This window comes from Melanerpes formicivorus, unplaced genomic scaffold (genome assembly GCF_026170545.1).
Source record: "Melanerpes formicivorus ecotype bairdi unplaced genomic scaffold, bMelFor1.0.p_v2 SCAF_10, whole genome shotgun sequence".
Lineage (NCBI taxonomy): Eukaryota > Metazoa > Chordata > Aves > Piciformes > Picidae > Melanerpes > Melanerpes formicivorus.
In genome coordinates, this window is record NW_027142362.1 from 15494109 (window position 1) to 15515180 (window position 21072).

General features: G+C 41.2%; 1 protein-coding gene across 1 annotated transcript; it reads right to left on the reverse strand.

Annotated features, from left to right (window-relative positions):
• Window positions 1–8217: 8217 nt before the first annotated feature.
• Window positions 8218–17432, reverse strand: RSL24D1 (ribosomal L24 domain containing 1). The gene is made up of 6 exons (XM_068143880.1): window positions 17301–17432; window positions 14596–14709; window positions 11289–11361; window positions 10552–10615; window positions 10144–10229; window positions 8218–8623 (listed from the first exon to the last, which is right to left on the reverse strand). The coding sequence occupies exons 1-6, from the start codon at window positions 17379–17381 to the stop codon at window positions 8550–8552; spliced, it is 492 nt and encodes a 163-aa protein (XP_067999981.1). The 5' UTR covers window positions 17382–17432; the 3' UTR covers window positions 8218–8549.
• Between the last annotated feature and the right edge of the window lie 3640 nt (window positions 17433–21072).

A 21072-nucleotide genomic window follows, 5' to 3' on the forward strand; every position in this document is an offset into this window, starting at 1 on the left:
TTTCAGTGCTATATTTGTGCTGGTCTATCAGGATTTCTAAATCACATAAACAGAAAGAGCTTCTGAATTGAGACTTAATGGAAGAATCACATAAAATGCAAAATGTTAACAGTTATAAAATGACTAGAATTTCATTACAATAAGTAAAAGTGAGCAAGATGCCCCATGCCAAAGGCATTAACCTAGTAAAACACCAGTCAACTTCTTGTTGGCTGACACCACATCTGATCTGTATTATACTGATTTCTGTCAGGCACAGATATTACAGTATCACAATATCACTAAGGTTGGAAGAGACCTCAAAGATCATCCAGTCCAACCTGTCACCACAGACCTCATGACTAGACCATGGCACCAAGTGCCACGTCCAATCCCCTCTTGAACACCTCCAGGGATGGTGACTCCACCACCTCCCTGGGCAGCCCATTCCAATGACGAATGACTCTCTCGATGAAGAACTTTCTCCTCACCTCGAGCCTAACAGTCCCATGTGGGTTACACAGCAACCAGTAAAACTGCTTCATGATTGAACCTGGCCCCAGAGGCCAGTGATGCAAACCTATCAAAAAAGAAAAAAAAAAAGCAAGCCATGATGGAAAGGTGGAAAGGATGGAAGAAAGGAATTCTGTTTGTTGCAGAGCTAGGAAACTAAAACTGAAATGGTATTAAAAATATCCTTCTAGGTTCCTAAAATAAAATTACAATTGATTGCTGGGACAGGTCCCACTTCAGACCTTTAGTATGCATGGAAAATTTGGAAAAGAGGGAATAGGATCAAGGAGACCATTTTTAGTCAGAACTCAGAACAATTGAACATGTTGAATAAAATAATTGAAGAAGCAAAGCCAGGAATAAAATTCACACCTGCTGACTTGTAGCTATCTGCTCGCTGCTCATCTATTGCATGTAATGTGTAGGAAAGGAAATGGATGTGTTAAGGATGTATTTAGGATGTCAGAATTCACTTCTAAATAGTAAATTATTCATAAAACTCCACAGCAGCAAACACTTTGCTGCACCTGTGATCTACTGCACTCAAGCATTTAAGGTAGCAGCACCACTCACTTGCAAGTCACAATTCTCAAGAATGAAGAGCATTCAAGGTTATATTCTTGGCTTGTTAAGAGCAGCAGATGCCCATCTGTTGAGACCATTTTTGACAGAATTTAATCCCTTTGCAGATTTTTGTGTGTGTGTCTGTTTACTTTTTTATAATGTTGTCTATCCTACTTCTCTTAAAAGCAAAGTCCAAACTGTGATGTCCAATGTATTCAGGTAGCCGAGGACTTGTCTGCTCACTAAAGCTTTAGAATAAGTGACCTGGGAAATTCTAAAACAAAAGAAATGTGAAGAGTGACATTTATTTTCTTTCTTCAAACATACATGGGAAAAAACTAGGAGTATTGGTTGGAAAGACAGTTCATTATAAAAGAAAAACACAAGGGCAACAGTGTAGACAGGCAGGGCATATCCATATCTTGAATACTGCAAGAGTTTCTCATCAAGAAGAGTAGGCATAAGGAAGGGCAACAAAGATTCTCAGAGGAGTATGCCTTCCTACAGAACAGGGCAACAGATTAGAGTCCTTTGGTTCAGAAAACAGGTAAGTGGTGGCTTTCAACACTGCAAACACTGTAGAGAGGATCACAGTGATTATTCAGCTTCTTGCAATACCAGAAATACAGAAAACTCAATGGTATCAAACCCAAATCACGAATGAGTCCTTCTTCACAGCAAGCAATTAAACAGGAGTATTCATCACCACATTAAAGCTGAGAAATTAAACCAACATTTGAAATGAAGAAATTCCAAAGTAATTACTAAATTACTGACTGTTTGAATTTGGGAAGATAAACCATGGAAAAGGTCACTCAGATGCATTCTTTGTTATGCTTCCCTGCTAGGATCTGTCATAGCGGCCACCATTGGTTTTAGTAAGTTAAATGGACTTCACATATGAACCAGCATGAAAGTTTCTCTTGGTCTAAAGGCTTTAAAGGTTTCTAAAACTGGTCTCAACTCAATTGTCACAAAATGTGAAAAACTGTTGACAAATTTTGGTCAAACAGATGAAACTCAGGTAATGAAAGCAGGTTTAAATGACTGCCAAGCAAAAATACACAGCCTAGGAGAAGTAGTTAAGCAAAAATTGGCATATCCTTAGAAGGCAGAGTACAGTTAGGTTGTTCCTCATATGACTGGGTTCATGTATATTATTACATATGATACAATAAGAAATAAACTGAACTGAGTGAGGTGCCAACTATGACGATGACTGGAAAAGTCTGCCTCCTGACAATATTTTCCTATCCAAAGTGGGAGTAGTTAAATTTGTTATTAGAAGCCTACATGTTTTCGCCCAGCTCAAGCACCTTCAGTTTCACCTGAGAATGCCTCCTGCATTTTCAGCTATACCTTTTTAAGCAGAGCCTGAACTCTATATATTTGCTGTAGAAAGCCTTCAACAGCCAGTAAAAGCAATTTTCAGAGACATATATCCTTCCCTTTCAAAACAAATGGATCTATATCAGCTGTGAAAAGTGAAGAATGCTTCCTGTCACCTTTGTATTGCGCCTTTCTGACAGTGCCAGTGACAACATCTGGCATACAATCTCCTCCCAAGTCAACACCAGACAGGGAGGTAGACATCTATGCAGAATAATACACGTTCTTTAAAAGCAGCATCACAGTATTCCCCAGATATCCTGGAGATCCTCTCTATAAGGCATCCCAAGCAGTAGCAAGGCCATGTCCTAAAGAATCTGGATTAGATCATGCTTTCTAAATTCATTCCTAGCTCAAGGATAAATGCTACTTCTTTCTAAATATCTCACATGAATTAGGATCACATTATGTTATCTGTGTCTTCCATTTCAAAAGAAAGATTTTCCCCAGAGATTTTTCATAAGCTGGGTGGAGCTAATCAAGTTAACCTTAAACGACTTTCCATCTGTACATAGGCACAACTAACCAAAGAGAGAAGACAGAAGCAGCCCAGGGGGCCAGCTTGGCTGGTTCTTTCTGACTTCCAAACCCACCATCAGTTTGTTAGGCCTGCTAGAAGAAAAAGCTGTCTTCACAGCTGAGTCTGAAGACTAATGGATACACATCTGCAGCCTTTACGAGTCAAGCCAAACCTGTATAGCTTGTATTACTGTGTCCTCAAGTTTTGTGTCAGGGAGTATGTAAAGCCTAAATACATGGTGACTTGAAGTGCAATCCAAACTTGCTGAGTGCTGGGAACAGCAGACAATGGTTGTACTAAACTGTTTAGTCTTTCCACCACTCTCCCACTTCTGTTTTTAGAGTCAGTTTCTGCAGTGTGGCTAGAAGAATTAAAACATTACCATTGACAGCATCTTGCATAAACAGAGGTACTGTAAGCAATGGTGGCTTCGACACAAGAGAGAAATTCTGACAGCTTTTTATTTTGCAAGTACCAAGAAATCTCTCAGACTCTTCACTCAGTAATCACTTCAGTCAAAGTAGATTACCAAAGCAATTCTCTTAATCAGCAAGTTTTGTGTAGAGTGCAGCCTTACAGAAAACAGCTTATATAACTGTAAACAGTAATTTCTGTTTTAGTTATGCAGAGACCCTTGCCTGGATTCCATGTGATAGGTTGTAGATGAACAATATTATTGCCTTACAAATAACACATCTATTCCCATTCAGGAGTTAGTTCCCTGCACTGTGACAACATCACTAATCACACTGCTTGTAGAGCAAGAGCATATATAGAGCTTTTTAACTTGCTACATAACTTTCCTGCCATATATATATATATATATATGCACACACACACATAATAAAAAAATGCTCTTTGAGTACTTTTTCAAGGTGAAGCAAGTGCTTTAACCAATAAATATAAAATGAAAAACCTAAGTGGGGAAAAAAAAAACCAACCAAACCAAACCATACAATCAAAACATGCAAAGAATGTCTTCCAAATCAGCTAGTTCCACAAATCCCTATTTCTCCCACTGTTGCTACTTGGTCTCAAGTACTGGTGCTTGTTCCAAATGCTATGGCTATAGTAAGGTCAATTAGGAAAAAAAATTCCTTGCATTTAGCAAACACCACCAAAAACTGATTAGTAATTAAAAAAAAAAAAAGAAGTAATCATAGTCATTGCTCTGTATAAGGTCTTTTAAAATTGAGATCTAAAAATAGACAGACGAAAAGCAGACTTAAACAATTTTATCAGCGGTTGATTTATTTCAGCTTTCTGCTCTCCCTGGTCGCAGTTCAGTGCAACCCATAAATAAGTTAGGCTGGTGAAGAAGATTGAATTTTTGAGGCCAGAACAGTAATTGAGGAATTGAACAATCTGGAGGTTGAAATATTGTCTCCTGGGAGATCAGCCTTTGGATCTATTAGCAGCTGTCTATATTGCTTTTCCAGCCATTGACACATACAACCATGTCAACATACTGAACTGATTTATGTTTCTTTGTTTCACAACAGGGCAGATCTCATGCATGTTCCTGGCTCTATCATGCTGTTACTCTAAAAGTAAGAATTTCTCAAGAAGATCTCTGAGTAAAAGAGTTGGATCTTTCAAAACTATGGGAAGGCCCAATTTCCTGTGAAGAAAATCTGCACATAATCACACAGAAAGCAGTCATTTTCACTTTTCAGCACTGGATTAGTCAGCACTTGCAAAGGAACAACTTAAAGGGAAGCCTGAGAATGGTTTTGCTTGTTTTCATCAAAAGAAACTAAACAAGCAAAACAAAAAACCCACCATCGCCCACCAGTTCATTTTTCCAGTAATTCCCACAGGATCAAAATCTGACAAGAAAACAAAAGTCTTCACAGAAAAAAAAATGAAGCAACAAGAATTGGATTGCAAAAACAAACCATGAGCAAAGGCAAAGTACCTCCAGGACTTATTCTGTATGGAAATACAGAAACTACCTTAGCAAGAGTGCCGGCCCAGAGAGGAATCTCAGGCTCTCCACAGAGCACAGCATGTGTGTCAGGGCTCTTCTCTCAGGAACCCCTCATGGCTACTCCTCCACCTTGGGCAATAGACATGTATTTTATTCACAGCTTGATACAGAGAAATGAATAACACTTCTTTCCTTCTCTCACCACCTTAGCATCCCACATCTAAAGCAAATGTTATTTCTAAGGTGGCATCAACACAGCACAGGCTGCAGGCTTCCCAGGCCACTCCTTCCACACAGACCACCCCTGAGCAGTCAGGGTTTGCATAGTTTTTATGATAATCGCATTCTGAAAGAGTGGAACTTTGTGAAAGGTGTAAAAAAGTATCTCTGGGGATGTACTTCAGTGCTTAACCTCACAGAGCCACAGGCCTGCTATTGAGAGGTGATGGCAGGTCCTGCTTCCCCAGAGGACAATGCACTGCTCAGACCCACAGGCAGGAGGCAGACAAGACCTCCCTGTTTGCCCTACACTGCACTCCTCCACAAGCCAGTGTCTGAGCCAAAGCTATTCAAGCTGAAAGCAGAATACATTTACGTCTGAAATTTAGAAGTATTTATCCACAACCACCAGAATACTGCTCAGTGGGGCATTTTCTCTTCAAGTCTTGTACACAGCGTTAGTAATCTAAAGGAACTCTCAGTGAGATTTGGTTTAGTTGAAAATCTTCATCCTAAGCAAGCAAAAAAGTAACAGCTCTTCACCAAACCATCTTTAAGTAAAAGCCATAGACAACCCCTAAAAGTAAGAAAAAGAAAACCACCACTCCTCTGCAGCTTCTCAGGAAGACCTCTGCATGTAGTGTGTTTATGCAGAGAAGTGTAAGATGGAGGAACATCAGCACCGTGTTCTTCAGCTGCAATTGTTCCCCTTTTACCATGTGCAATCTCAGCAGCGTTCTGTTCTGACACAGACTAAAGAACAGGACACCATAGCAATTAAATTAAAAAATAAAATTGAACTAAAATATCACAAAAGCACCTTCAGAACATGTGCTGTAAGCATGTTACTCATGACAAACTGTTAAAGTCAACTACCTCCTACATACTACAAGTCTCTGCTTCTCAATGGAACAGCACACCTGCACGATAGGCAACTTCAGAACTAACTTTAAAGGCTCTTGCTTGCATTACACTGTTACACAGGCTCTAATGTAGTACAGGTAGAGTGACTCATACAACTGGCAGGACACTTAGGATTTATGGTTGCAGCATAAGCCCCAAATGGCTCTTCCCAGCTGCTACACAACTACTTCTTTTACAGACCTTCATAGGAAAGGGTTAACAATCCCACAGAGACACTTTCATGAAGCACACAAACAAGCACTGCAGTTCAATTACACGTATGTGGACAGAAAACCCACAGATCTTTCATAATAGAAATCATTTAATGCTAAAAAAAAGGACATGAAGTGACACTGGATATAAAAACTACATAGCATACAATGGGATCCATCAGCTTTCCCTCTTTTGCACAGATTTGCTTTACAATTTTGGGGGGAAATTAAAACTTGGCATTCCTTACACATTGCATCCTTAAAACTCAGCTTTAAAAAAAAATCCAAACAAGAATCCAAACAAAAAAAAAAATCAAAATCCAAACAAGATTTTTTTTTTTAATGTATCTCATTTCAAGGATTAAGTACATCAAATATACTATGTTAAAACAGGCAACAAGAAAACAAAAAAGGCAACAACAACAAAGCAGCACAAAACCAACAAACAAAACAGATTTATTTCCCTAGTTGAAATATTAACTTGTACAGTCACACATAAGCACACTAATTAACATTCTGTGAAGATCTGCCTTCATTATGTCCAAGGACTACACTGCAGCATCTTAAGTGATCTCAACACATTGACATTTCTCCTGGCCAAATTACAATATACTTTTGAGATATTTATATTAGTTTATGGTACTGTACATCTAAAATACTTACCAGCAAATTTTTAGCTATAGAAAGATTTTAATTTCAGGAACAATATGAAGGAATCACATATTTGTATTCCTAGAATTCAGTTATTATCTCTCTAAAATATCTAAACATAATTCATGAATCAGGATGAAAGACTGACTACAACAGCTGTTTATTTCACACACTCCTCATTGTCTCTTATGTTCAGATATGACTCTTCTGAAGTACACAACACACAGGTAGATGGTAGGTCTGAGGATGTTTTCCAGTGCTTGATATAGCACATATTCCAGTCTGGAACAGAACTACAGATCAGTATTTTTCAGGATAACTAGCACTGACAACTAAGTACTATTTCAAATGCCTTCGAAAGACTTTTCTCAGGATAAACTGCTAATATTTTTTAAGAACAGGTTTTATTTTAGTACAGATAACAGATTGAATAAATACCACCTGCCATGGGCTGAGTTGTATCTACTGCTGATCCTCAATACCATGCTGCCCACATGCCAGCTTCAAAATTGAAGTACTCACTTGAGTAAAGTATCATGGGGCTGGAAGTTCAGATTGTTACACAGGAGGCTTCCTGTTCCAGTTGCTGCCTCTGGTTTCCGTATTTGGGGTGTTGGGTCCTTTCCACTGCGGGGGGATTCTGTGTGCTTGGGTGAGGGAACCATTTCATCACTGGCTTCTGCTGCTGCTTCTGCATTTTGCTATGCTTTTCTGCACACAGGCTAAGGTAATTTAGCACTGTGTTATCTCATTTCCAGTAAAACTCTATCTCAACTCAGAGTTGGGTTTTTGGGTGTCACTTGCCCTCCTGTCCATATGGGTAGCGGTAGGGCTTGTGAGAGCAGGCTATGTTAAGCCAGGACACCACCACAATACACAAAGTATCTGTGCTTTAACATGACCTCCTTTTCTATCACAATGCTTCAAGTGTTAAGTAAAAACAGTCAAAAGTGTGATTTATTGAGCACCTCAATCAGCCTGATTACATGTCAGATTTGAATTTCAGTAAGTCAGGAAGATGGCAGGTCTGACTTCAGACTGGATGCTATCACCATTACTATTTTCCCCAACAGCAGTAAGTATATCAATGTTAGCTTTGCCAGGCTTAGATGTCAACTGCAATGTAATCCTGGGCAAGCTGACTCTAAAATGAGATAAAACAAATACTATATACATTCAGAGCAAACTGAAAAAATAACCAGTGATAAGTGTAAAAACAGGCCTGGACCACAGCAGTTTGATGAAGAATACTACAGCCTGCCCCACTCTGTAACCATTAAGGCAGATTTTTTTATCCCTTTTTACCACTACAAAAGAACAGACTAAATAAGAAAAGCTTGAGGCCAACATCTTTTATTGCTCAAATTATGACAGAAAAGTTATCCAGAAAGAAAGAAAGAGCGTAACTGTCTCAGGAGCACATAATATCTCAAAACAATATGCTTTATTCTGTTATCCTGCTGACAAGGTTTTCTCCAATTACATAATTTTAAGTACTGCCCATTTTCTTATTTTTTTTAATAAAGCCAAAAATCATTCAAACTGCAAACAACCATCAGACATTGAAATGTACTTTTCTTTGACTATAAACACAGTTCTGAATGATGTCAGGTGAGGCAGTATGGAACTGTTAACTGCTGAAGAGATATAAATAGAAAGTAAAAGCATTTTAAGAATCTTCTTCCATAGTCACATCCTCTTGTAGCTTCTGCACCATCTTGTCCTCCAGCTGTTTTGGTGTGCCTTCAAAGAAAAGGGAAAATTAAATGTGAAATGTCTCTCTAAACCAAAAACAACTGTTCTTCTTTCAGCAATATCTGCACCTATTCTAGGTTAAACAGGCTAAATATATTGCTTAAAGAGCTGTTTAGAGGTAAACTCATCAACCTTACAAGTACTTACTGGAACTACTGAAGAACTATGCAACAGAAAAGCTGATACCTTTTTAATGCAAAATCTAAAATGCAGTCAAACATGTTTTAAGGTAGTATGGTGAACTTTGATACAGCTGGCAGTAACCAGCACAGCCTTGCAAGGGGCTATAAAAATGCATTACTTTTAACCTATCAATGGCCTTCACACATCAGTTTTTACATAGATTTAAGCCCTCCTGAATGCTGTGTTGGGGGTTAACTCACAGTGACACTACCAAAAAGAACAAAGAAAAACCCTGGAAAGGTAGCTTTCATTTGACAAACAGATGTACTACATGCTGCGGTGTTATCATTCACTGAACACAAAGTCAAACAAAAGAAACAGACACTCAGTTTTATCCTTCTGAATTCTGATTTTTTTCTTTTTTCTTCCTTCAAAAACAAAGGGCAAATTAACCCAAGGTTTAAAAACATTCTGACAAAGCCCTGTCTCAAATTTATCCAATCTTAGGCCATAGTTAGTGCAAACTGAAAGAGAAAACATAGAACAGACTTCCAGTTAACACTGAATAATACATCACACCTACATCCACGGGGACTAAATCGTTGGTCAATTTTATAAAACAGTAATTGAGATGCTTTTAACTTCTCTCCATTGCTCCATTAACTGTATTTTAAAAAAATAAATAACCTTTAGAATCTATTTTCATCATCTAACACAAGCTAGTATTTGTGGTAGTTTAGAAACCAGAAAATTACATAGGAAAAAACAGCTTTCTCCAACTAGAAAACTCAGATCATTAACGAAGAATACATTATTGTATCTCTACTAGGCACAGCTTTTGGTGAAAATTTGTAGAACTACCATGATATTGTAAAGAATGTTAGGCTTACACTGAAGAAACAGTATTTTCATGTAAGCTCCATTATAAACTACCAAAAACCCCACCACTCTTACAATTAGTTAACAAATTCAAAAAGCAGTTTAAATGTTGTATTTTTATATCAGTCAGCTTAGCCTGTTGACTTCAAATAATCAATTCAAAGGGAAGACTTAGACCAATGTATTGGTTAAGAAACATTCAGTTTCACAGAATACCAGGTATTGAGTACAGTTTCAAATACTCAAATAGGGAAAAAAAAAAGAATAAAAGCAGGAGGAGATAAATAAAAGGGTATGTTTGATTCAGAGCAAAGATACTGCTCACATTTAGTGGCAAGAGCTACCCTCCATCTTCAACAGACAAATTAATTGTAAGAAAAAGGCACAGGATTATTGATCTGTAAAACCAGGCCACATGAAATAAATAAATAATATCCATCAACAAAATGTATACACAAGTTATATTACAAGTTATCCTGAGCAAAACAGGTAAACCAAGTTCTTACCTGCATGTGGAGCACGCAGAAGGTGAATGTTCTGTTTGACTTCTTTGATGTCTTCTGCCTTCTGCAACTCTTTGCTCTTCTTTAATCTGGGGAAGGGGAAAACTAAATGTAATTACCTTTAAAATGGAGATGTATGCTTTTGTTTTAATGCACTATATCAACCCTTTAAGACTGCCCATCACAAATAAGGAAATACCTCTACTGAGTGTCCAAAACCAACATTTCATCGAACAGTAAATAAAGTACAGATGTAGTGTAGTAGAGCCCACTCAAATTATCATACCCCATCACCTGGATGACTGCATACATAAAAAGCAAAGAACCATTTAAAATTTTGCATCATTATTTCTCTGGAAAGATGGACTAATACAGACTTGTGAGATCTCCCATAAGACAAATATTTCTCACCTGTTCATAATATATCTGGCTTGACGTTTTTGCTTTATTTCCTCCACTCTCTTCATTGCATCAACTGAAATAAAGCAGAAGCTGTTTTACATGTAGGTTACATACCTACAGGTGAAAAAACATGCTAACTTACAGAGCAACACTACCAGTATTCCCTAAAACTTCTGTATCAGACAACTCTTCCACTATACAGAGGAAATTATTCCTTCTTCAAAGAGAAGGACAGAGGAATATTCAGTGTACCACCAATGATAAATTGTATCTTTAAACTTATTTATGCTTCCACTTTTGTGCCTACACATATTTTCTACAATTAACCACCACTACAAAAGGCTCTCACTCTAAACTGGATGCAAATTACCACCTTTGTGTCATTCATTCATTACATAAGCAACTCATTCATTTTACAGCAACTGATTTATTAAACTGAAGTAGAATGAGCAGGAACTAAGAAACAATTGCATCTGCATAAGAGACTTACACTGGGAACCCCTTAAAAAGCTGGAGAAACATTAAGGTTTTTTAGGATAAGAATTCACACTAGAGGAATGTTGTACCTCATTTTATAACCTGTTTCCACACCTGCTCACAACTCAAACCTCCACCACACATGAATTTGGTCATGATTCCAGTGATTTCAAACACAATCACTACAAAAAACATGCTAAGAAGACTTCTGAAAGTAATAAGGTTACTTTCCAGAGTTCATCTCTTGGGTTTTTCCTATAATGACTCACCAGTCTTGTTCCACAACTCTCTCTGGTATTTCACTGGTTCATTTCTACGCTTTTCAAACTCAAATGAATTATCCTGTATTAAGAAAAAAGTAAATAAAGATTATATACAGAAGCATGTTTTGATCAGTGCATTCCTCCTATAGCACTCACTCATATAATTTAACATTTTACAACATTTTTTTTTTCCTTTCAGAATCTCAGTTCCTGTACTTTTAACAACCTTTAGAGATTACTAAACTATAAGGAAATAGAGTGGAGTGTTTGACCTAAAAGTGTCAGACACTGTAGTGATTCATGTGAAGAGAACTATTTACCAAAACATCTCCCTCAGCTATTTCCTTTTCAGCAAGACAAAAAAGAACAGAGAAGACCAATGTGGAGTTGGAAGTACAGAGTAGACTAGACAGGTGGAAGGTAAAACTGAAGATGTGTACAGTCAAAAGCATTGAATGCATTTCAAGTAAGCTCTACTCAACAGCCTGCAACTTTGAAAATGTTTTAGCAAGCAACAAATCACAATTTCATTCTAAGAATACTGACAAAATATAAAATAACTTAAAATTGCACCATATTTCCATTGACAATGTTGTGCTGGTTGGGACAGCTGAGGTTTGACTTTTCATTATTTTTTCCCTAAGAGTTTAAGACAGAAAAACAATTTTCTAACTTTTTTTCTGCTAGGCACACTTAGCTTTGTATCAACTTCATCTGAGGACTTTTTTCCTGCCAAAAGGCTCTTTTATGTAGACATGAATTGGCAGTTATTAGAATAGAATAGAATAAACCAGGTTGGAAGAGACCTTCAAGATCATCGCGTCCAACCTATCACCCAACACCACCTAATCAACTAACCCATGTAACCAAGCACCCTGCCAAGTCTCCTCCTGAACACCTCCAGTGACGGCGACTCCACCACCTCCCCAGGCAGCCCATTCCAATGGGCAATCACTCTCTCCGTGTAAAACTTCCTCCTGACCTCCAGCCTGAACTTCCCCTGGTGCAGCCTGAGACTGTGTCCTCTTGTTCTGGTGCTGGCTGCCTGGGAGAAGAGACCAACCTCTGCCCATTTACAACCCCCCTTCAGGTAGTTGTAGAGAGTGATAAGGTCACCCCTGAGTCTCCTCCTCTTCAGGCTAAGCAGCCCCAGCTCCCTCAGTCTCTCCTCATAGGGCTTGTGTTCCAAGCCCCTCACTAACTTCGTTGCCCTTCTCTGGACTCGTTCCAGCAAGTCAACATCCTTCCTAAACTGAGGGGCCCAGAACTGGACACAGTACTCGAGGTGTGGCCTAACCAGTGCAGTGTACAGGGGCAGAATGACCTCCCTGCTCCTGCTGGCCACACTGTTCTTAATGCAGGCCAGGATGCCATTGGCCCTCCTGGCCACCTGGGCACACTGCAGGCTCATGTTCAGCCTACCATCAACCAGCACCCCCAGGTCCCTCTCTGCCTGGCTGCTCTCCAGCCACTCTGACCCCAGCCTGTAGCACTGCATGGGGTTGTTGTGGCCAGTGTGTAGAACCCGGCACTTGGATGTGTTAAATCTCATGCCGTTGGACTCTGCCCATCTGTCCAGCCTGTCGAGGTCTCTCTGCAAAGCCTCTCTACCCTCTAGCAGATCAACTCCTGTCCCCAGCTTGGTGTCATCAGCAAATTTACTGATGATAGACTCAATGCCCTCATCCAGATCATCAATAAAGATGTTAAAGAGGATGGGGATCAGCACTGATCCCTGGGGGACTCCACTACTGACTGGCCGCCAGCTGGATGTGACACCATTCACCACCACTCTCTGGGTTCAGCCATCCAGTCAGTTCCTAACCCAGCTCAGAGTGCTGCTGTCCAAGCCATGGGCTAACAGCTTGGCCAGGAGTTTGCTATGGGGGACAGTGTCAAAGGCCTTGCTGAAGTCCAGGTAAACTACATCCACAGCCTTCCCCACATCCACCAGACGGGTCACCTGCTCGTAGAAGGAGATCAGGTTGGTCAGGCAGGACCTGCCCTTCCTAAATCCATGTTGGCTGAGCCTGATCCCTTGGCCATCCTCTAAGTGCTGTGTTAATGCACTCAGGATGACCTGTTCCATGATCTTGCCTGGCACTGAGGTCAGGCTGACAGGCCTGTAATTCCCTGGCTCATCCAACCGGCCCTTCTTGTGGATGGGCACCACACTGGCCATTAGACCAGCTGTTAATCTTCTCTTCAGTTAAAGACAGCTCCAATGCAAGAAACTACACAAAATAGCAAGAAAAGGCACATGCACACTTGCAAGCCATGCTCCATTAGCAGAAGAATGTTAAGTTTCATCATGGGATAGCATCAAGTAAAATACCCAAAATACAAGCTGTGAAGCATACTGTGTGCTAACATCTAAATGCTATTCTTGATCTTAAAAAAGTCTTCATTTTTAGCTAAGTGTGACAGAGCACGACATGAATTCACTGTAATCACAAGGTGCTGGTGGGCTAGTCAGCACACACAGAACAGTGTCAGCATTGCTCTCCACCCCAAAACAGGAAACAATGGGCTTAACCGCTTGGTAGTGAAAAGGCACTGAAACAGAAGAAGAGATTTTAACTGGAGAAAATGGAGATCTTCTCCTGACTTCTCAGAGGTACATTAAAAAACAAAGTAAGATCACATTCTTCATCTTGGAACATCCACAGAACGTAGCAAGTCACTATGTCAAAATACTTACTAGATTATTACTCTGCAAAAAAACAAGTAATTAAGTCATTATACATTAATTCCCAAATTATTTAAGGACTGTCCCACCAAATGTGTTTAGCATTTTTACCATTGAAATAATTGTCTTTAAATTGTTTCTAAGATCTCAGAAGCTGTTTTTGAAAACTTCCTGTGTGCCAAGACTTAACCTATGCATTGCATGCTTTAGAGGAGACTTCTAAAGGTGTCTATGTGAAGAAACTTCCTGGGATAACCCTGGTTATTTGTGCAGAAATACAGCTTCCAAATGTATATACACTGGTAGGAGACTTATAGATGAAAAAAGAAAAATAAAAAGCCTTGCTACTTGGGAATCACCAGGTTATTATCAGTGCAGACACCTGATACACTGGCTTCCACACTGAAGCTGAAATGGGAACTAATACAGTCAAGCTGAATTAATAGCTCACTCAAGAAAACTCACATGCTCTTCCACAATCCCTTTTTTCTTCACTTACCCTATCCCTCATGCTCATCCAATTAAATGCTTACACACTAAGCTAACTAGTCTGCAACTGGAAGAGACTAGATTCCTGTCATTTTAGTGAGCTAATGCTAAGCATGAAACAGTTCAGCTTCTTACCACTGTCAATTCTTTGCCTGCTGCTTTCCGGAATGCTTTGGTCCATCTCATCTTTCTGGGATTTCTTTTCTTTTTGAAGTTTCTGTGGCATTTTGATTTGCAGAATCTAAATATCTTGAAGAAGGAGGGAAGAAAAAAATAAAGTTACAGTTAAATCACACTACTCCTGCCCCATCAAACACCCAAGTTTCTCTAACAAAAGTATGCATCAAAAATAATGTTCATTTTGCAAATGCCAGTAGTTTTAGTTCAAATACCTTATGTTCATCCAGATGTTGTTCGGGATGCACAAAAAAAACTTTACCCTCCATATTGATCAGAGGGCTGGAGCAGGATGATCAGAGGGCTGGAGCACCTCTCCTATGGGGACAGACTGAAGGAGTTGGGGCTGTTCAGTCTGCAGAAGAGAAGGCCCCGAGGTGACCTAATTGTGGCCTTCTAGTATCTGAAGGGGGCCTACAGGAAGGCTGGGGAAGGACTTCTCAGGATCTCAGGTAGTGATAGGACTAGGGGGAATGGAATGAAGCTGGAGGTGGGGAGATTCAGGCTAGATGTGAGGAGGAGGTTCTTCACCATGAGAGTGGTGAAACCCTGGAATGGGTTGTCCAGGGAGGTGGTCGAGGCCCCGTCCCTGGGGGTGTTTAAGAGCAGGCTGGATGAGGCTCTGTCCAGCCTGATCTAGTGTGGGGTGTCCCTGCCCATGGCAGGGGTGTTGGCACTAGATGATCCTTGTGGTCCCTTCCAACCCTGAATGATACTATGATACTATGATATTTGAAATTTCTGTTTTGCTAATATTGAAATTACGCAACTAATGACCAAGCTAAAGAGCAACTCTATCTCGAACTGTCCCAAATCCAACTGACAAACAGGTATTTTGCAGTCAAAAAGGATATGCAGCAAGACGGCAGTAAGACTGGGGGCAGAATACAGGATTGTATCCCTGTTTGCAGTTCTTAATCATCCCTAAATTTGTGCATCCCTATTCTGAGCTGTCTAATACCCACAGCAGACACTTAAGAATACTCAGAATTACATATAGAATAGAATAGACCAGACCAGGTTGGAAGAGACCTTCAAGATCATCGCGTCCAACCTATCATCCAACACCTCCTAATCAACTAACCCTTACTCATGAGTTTTGGAAAACTCTTATTTTGATCCAACCACACTCTCCTTCCTATCTAACAGTTTCTTCTAATTAAAATTAATAGAAAACATGAAATTCCTGGTAAAAGTAATAATCTTCAGATTTAAAACACTTTTACCACATTTTTTGCACCTTTACTCAGACAAATCTGTCATTTCGCTCTTTGGTAGATTATCTGTTCACAACCAACCTGCCATCTGTTAGGTTGGGTGTTGGTTTTTTTAAAGTAGCACTTGGGAATATTTTCTAGTAAATGGAACTACATCAATGTATATTTACCTAAATTCCCCAAACCTGTGACTCAGACGAGCAATACAGTTTTGACGTCTGAGCATGAGAAGGAAGCTATTTGTGTAAGCTTCATTTCACACTGGGGTCTCCAATGCCCTGTAGGAGCAAAAGGAGTACAGCAAAGGCTGGGAAACTACACATAACATTTTATATACAAAACTGTCACCACAATGTAAAGCCCAAAGTGCTATGCACATCCTGGTATGACAGCCTCAATTGCATAAGTCACATCAGATATCTCGGCAACTTACAACTTTTTGTAGTAACAGGTTAAAGCACCGCGAATGGGTTAACTTGCCCGTTTCCCTTCAATATGGAAGTAAAGGAAAAGTAACATAAAAACTGCTTGTTGAAGTAGAGAGTTAAGAAGATTTTAATTACCTTAGCTTAACCTACTTGCAGAAAAAGGGCAGTAAAATGCAGGAAAGGAAAAGAAAGCAGCATAAAACACAAAACCAAACCCAGCATGCTACCCAAGTCCCACTCCTATGGCTGCCAGAGAAAAAAAAACAAACATCCAATAGCCGGAACCCAAAAGCAGCAACCAGACCAAGAAGCCCCCATGTTACAACCTGAACTTCAAGCCTCATAATACTCTGCTCCAGCCAGCACTTCCATTTTGAAGGTGGCATAAAGCTGGTTTTTTTGGATGATCGTTGCAAATTTAAATTCGACCCATGACAAGCACCATGAGCTGGCCATAAACAGTTAGCTTTAGCACGCACTGCCTGCGATCGGGATGGCTCAAAGCTTTAGAATCACCTGCGACTAATCTGAAACCAAAAGCGCTGACAGGTATGGACAACTAAAGGATGACAATTCTATACTGCTTTTCGAAGCGCACTTCTTAGTAAAATCTGAAAACAAGTAATTCAGCCCACACTGTTCCTGACAGCCGCAATACTTGCCAAATGACAGCAACAAATGCAAGTAAGGCCTCCCGCACCGCAAATACACCTGCGCGGATTGATGACGCCACCAGGCACCACCTCACGAGCGTCCGCGCGGCCGGGGCGTGGGCGCCACACCGCCGTGGGCGGAAACAATGGGAGCTCCAAGCGCGGCCTGCCGCCCCCCGAGACCTCCCCACGCCAGGAGGCTTGATAAGCGTGTAAACAGCTGCACCCCTTCCCAGAAGCGAGACACCAGCCCCGGAGAGCCCCCTGGGCCAGTCACCAAACCGCATGACAAATACAGACACCGCGTGGAGGAGGAAGGAGGAAGAGACAGGCGGCTGCCGCGCCCTCCCAACGGCAAGCTGTACCTTGCAGTCGTTGCGCACGAACATGACACCGTGGCCCGGGTAGATGGGCCCGGAGCAGAAGTAGCACTTCTCGATCCTCATCGCCGGGCCGAGCCGCGCCGCTCCGCAGGCCGCGCCGGAAGAACGTCCTCAGCTGACCGGAGGCGGAGCGGCGCCGGCCGGGAGAGTGGCCACGGCGCCGCCTGCCGGCCGCGGGTCGCCAAAGCGGTGCAGGAGCACGCCTCACTGTGTCGCCCTGTACTCACTGTGCGCACCTCACTGTGTTCAACCTCGTGCACTGAACACAGCTCCTATTAATCGGGAGCGCCGACAGCCCTGGCGCAGGCCCGCTCCAGGTTTCCGGCCGAGCCAACCCGACAGGAGTCACCGTGGGTGACGGGGCGGCAGCCACCCTTTAGGTAGGCAGGAGCAAGCGATAGCTGCTTCCTTATCTCGCCCCATTTCACTTCCTACTGCTATTGAGGCGGCAGCTGATGGTAGGCCAAGAGGTACGGCACACAAGTACCATCGCGCTTCACTGGCTACTCTCTGGACAATGGCACTTCAGTTGCTTCCGGGGCTGTGGAAGCCTCTCCTAACAGCCATAGTGGGCAGCTATGCAGCACAGGAGCAGTAAGCGCTCCTCTGCCCACAGTATCGGCATCCCAGCGACCTACCCTGTGAAGAAGCCAGCAACCCGAAATGATACCCCCAAGAGACCTGTAAATTGGATCGCATGACGTGCACCTGAAAAAACAATGAGCTCTGCTTGCTGAGGATGCCTGAAGAGACCAGACACAGCTACTGTTTGATGCACTCTCCACCCAACTGATGGGAAATAGGAATGACAGCTCCCACAGGACATAAACCCCTTTACAGCTCAACACAGGCATGATTCTTGACCTCTCTAAAACAAGCACAGTATCAAAGCATGGTAGGGGTTAGAAGGGACCTGCTAAAGCAGGATCACCTAGAGTCCACCACCCAGGAACACATCCAAGTGGATTTGGACAGACTCCCCAACCTCTCTGTGGAGCCTGTTCCAGACTCCCCAGGCAGTACTTTCCAGATGACATTTGCTCCCAAGGATCCTGGTAGAGTGTGTCATTTTTTGAGTATTTCCATTTGGTTTTAATTCGAAGTAGCACAAGCTTTTCAAATTGGTCTTAATTCCTTTGGCAAGCCTAACTGTCATGAAATACAGGGAGGACCATGAGACTTACTAAATAACAGGATCCCTTAATAAAACAGATCAGTCATATAGAGAATGTATGAGAAACTGGGCCACAAGGCCAGCACACTGCATTCACTCTCTGGATATGCACAGCAGCCACATGCGTGCTAGTGGTAATCCATCCTTTGATTGCACCAGAGAGAACCCTATTAAAAGCTGAAATATTCATTAAAATAATAAAAGGGGGGTGGGGACCAAAAAAAAAACCACAAAAACCACCATAAAAAAAAAAAAAAACACCACCACAGGAAGTTTGGATGAACTATGAGACAATCCTGCATCTTCAAAAGCAAGCTGAATTTCTCTTTCCCAAATTATTTTCTACTTCCCTGAGAAACATTCCTATCTTAGTATGGAAATTAAACACAAATTAAAAGACTCTGTGATCAGCTTGTGTCTGATCCTCTCTGAATTCTCATTATAAATGCAAAGTTTTGTTCTTTCTAAGTGTGAGAAATGAATGAAGCTGACATGGCTCAGTATTATCAGAAGGCTAGAGACGCGGGGAAAGGTAAGGGAGTCAGGCTTATCTTCTTAAATCTAGCAATTTTACTCTATAATTCAGACAAATAATTTCTGCTCCATTTCAATATTTTAAGGGGAGTTAGTTTTTAAGCACACATTACTCCTAAGGAATCTGCTACTCCTGTTCCCCTCCCTTACAGTTACCTGTTCATTGTGGAAGGATCTAAATGCTAGGCCTTGTGCCTTCCTACGTTGTTTGGAATTTGAGAGGGTCTTCCCTCTGTTCTTAGTCTTAGGATGCTATGCCAGCTCAGACCCTGAAAGTGTTCCTCACCACATGAGGCTTTCCCACCACAACAACTGCTTCTTCATTTAAAAAAAACAAAAACACAGAAACCACCAAAGCTGAGTATTTGGTGAAAAATCCACGCGCTGAATTGCACGTGACTTCTGGTTTCTCGAACAACAAAATGGCAGTCAGCTTGGGGCTATATTAAGAAAGATGGAATTAAAAAACCAAAATGCTTTAACACAGTAGAGTCACTAACCTTATCACCACAGCACTTGCCTCCAATCTTTTTCAAAACCAGACCTCAGCCACATCCTGTTGCAGGAGACACAGGCTAAAGCATATGACTGGTGACTACTACTTATGCCCAGCCCAAAGGAAGAACAGCTCTGAACTGCCTCAGAGACAGCAAGGTAGAATTGTATGGTGGGTTAGTCTCAAGCTGCACACATAAAGGAAGTCTCTGGCTGCCCCAGGAGGTGGCAACCCAGATGATAAGAAGAAATAGTGGAGGCATGTACACAAAGGAATTTTATGAGGAAAGCTATGAAGACACCAAGTTGACAGCCAGAGGCAACACCAAAGAGTAAACAAGTTTGCTTAGGTCTAGGGCATATGCAACTGCAGTCCTCCTTTTTCAGCTTGATTACTTTTAGTCTCCTGCCCATGCAACATTTTCCCCCATGGGCTGTATTTATTTCACTGACAACAGCCTTTTCCAGGCAGACTACTATATTGTGAAGTCTTTGGAGGCTTCTATAACTTAAACACTGTGGATTACAGACTGTCACCAACGCCTCCAGCAGACAGATGGGATGTGAGAGCATGCTGATACTATAAGCATTAACAATTGGATTTCCCCCCTCCCCTCCTTTTTTTCATATCAAGGCACTAATCTCATCTTGAAGCACAAGCCATTATGTTGTGCATTTGAAGTGTTTATGCCTGATGGAAAAGGTAATACAGAATGAAGGCTGCTGGAACCAGAATCCAGATGAAAAAAGAACACGTACTTCTACTCCATTAACAGTTATTCACAGAGAGAATTAGGTATCCAGCTGAAAAACAGTATTCCTTAGAAGAGGTTTTGCAGCAAAGTGAGAAGCTTATTTGTTTGATTTTATACACAGCAAGGATTAAACTCAGCAAAGCTCTGGTCTGCAAGTGTTTACAGACTTGTCCAAGTTCCCTAATAGAAGGACTATCATTTGCAGTTCATATAAACTGTCATATGCAGTCATATTAAAGAACCAACAGCTGTCAGGCATGTGCATATAATCATGTTGGTTGGAAGACATTTCTGGAGGTTATCTGGACCAAAGCCTTGCTCAAAGTAGGATAAATTAACATCAGGTGGCTCAGGTCTACATACAGTTGAGTTCTTAGTGTCTTCAGGGATGGAGATTCCATAACCTTCCTCAGCTCCTTGTTCCAAATTCTGACTGCTCATATGGTGACAATCTTTCCTAATGTTTAATCAGAATCTACCATACACCATCTTTTCTCTTGCCTTTTTCTTATCCCTGTGCCCTCCAAGATGGGTCTGGTTTCATCTTCTCTATACCCTCCTATTAGACATTTCAAGACAGCAAAAAGGTCTCCCTTAGCCTTCTCAAAGTTAAGCAAACCCAGTTCTTGCTCCTGATAACCCTTGTGTTCCAGCCCTCTGGATCTTGGTGGCATCTGCTGGACTCACTCCAGTGTGTCAATGTCTTTCTTCTACTGGAGTACCCACAACAGGACACAGAACTCCAATTGTAATCCTGTAATTACTGAATATAAGGGAAAACTTTCTCAGCTTCCTG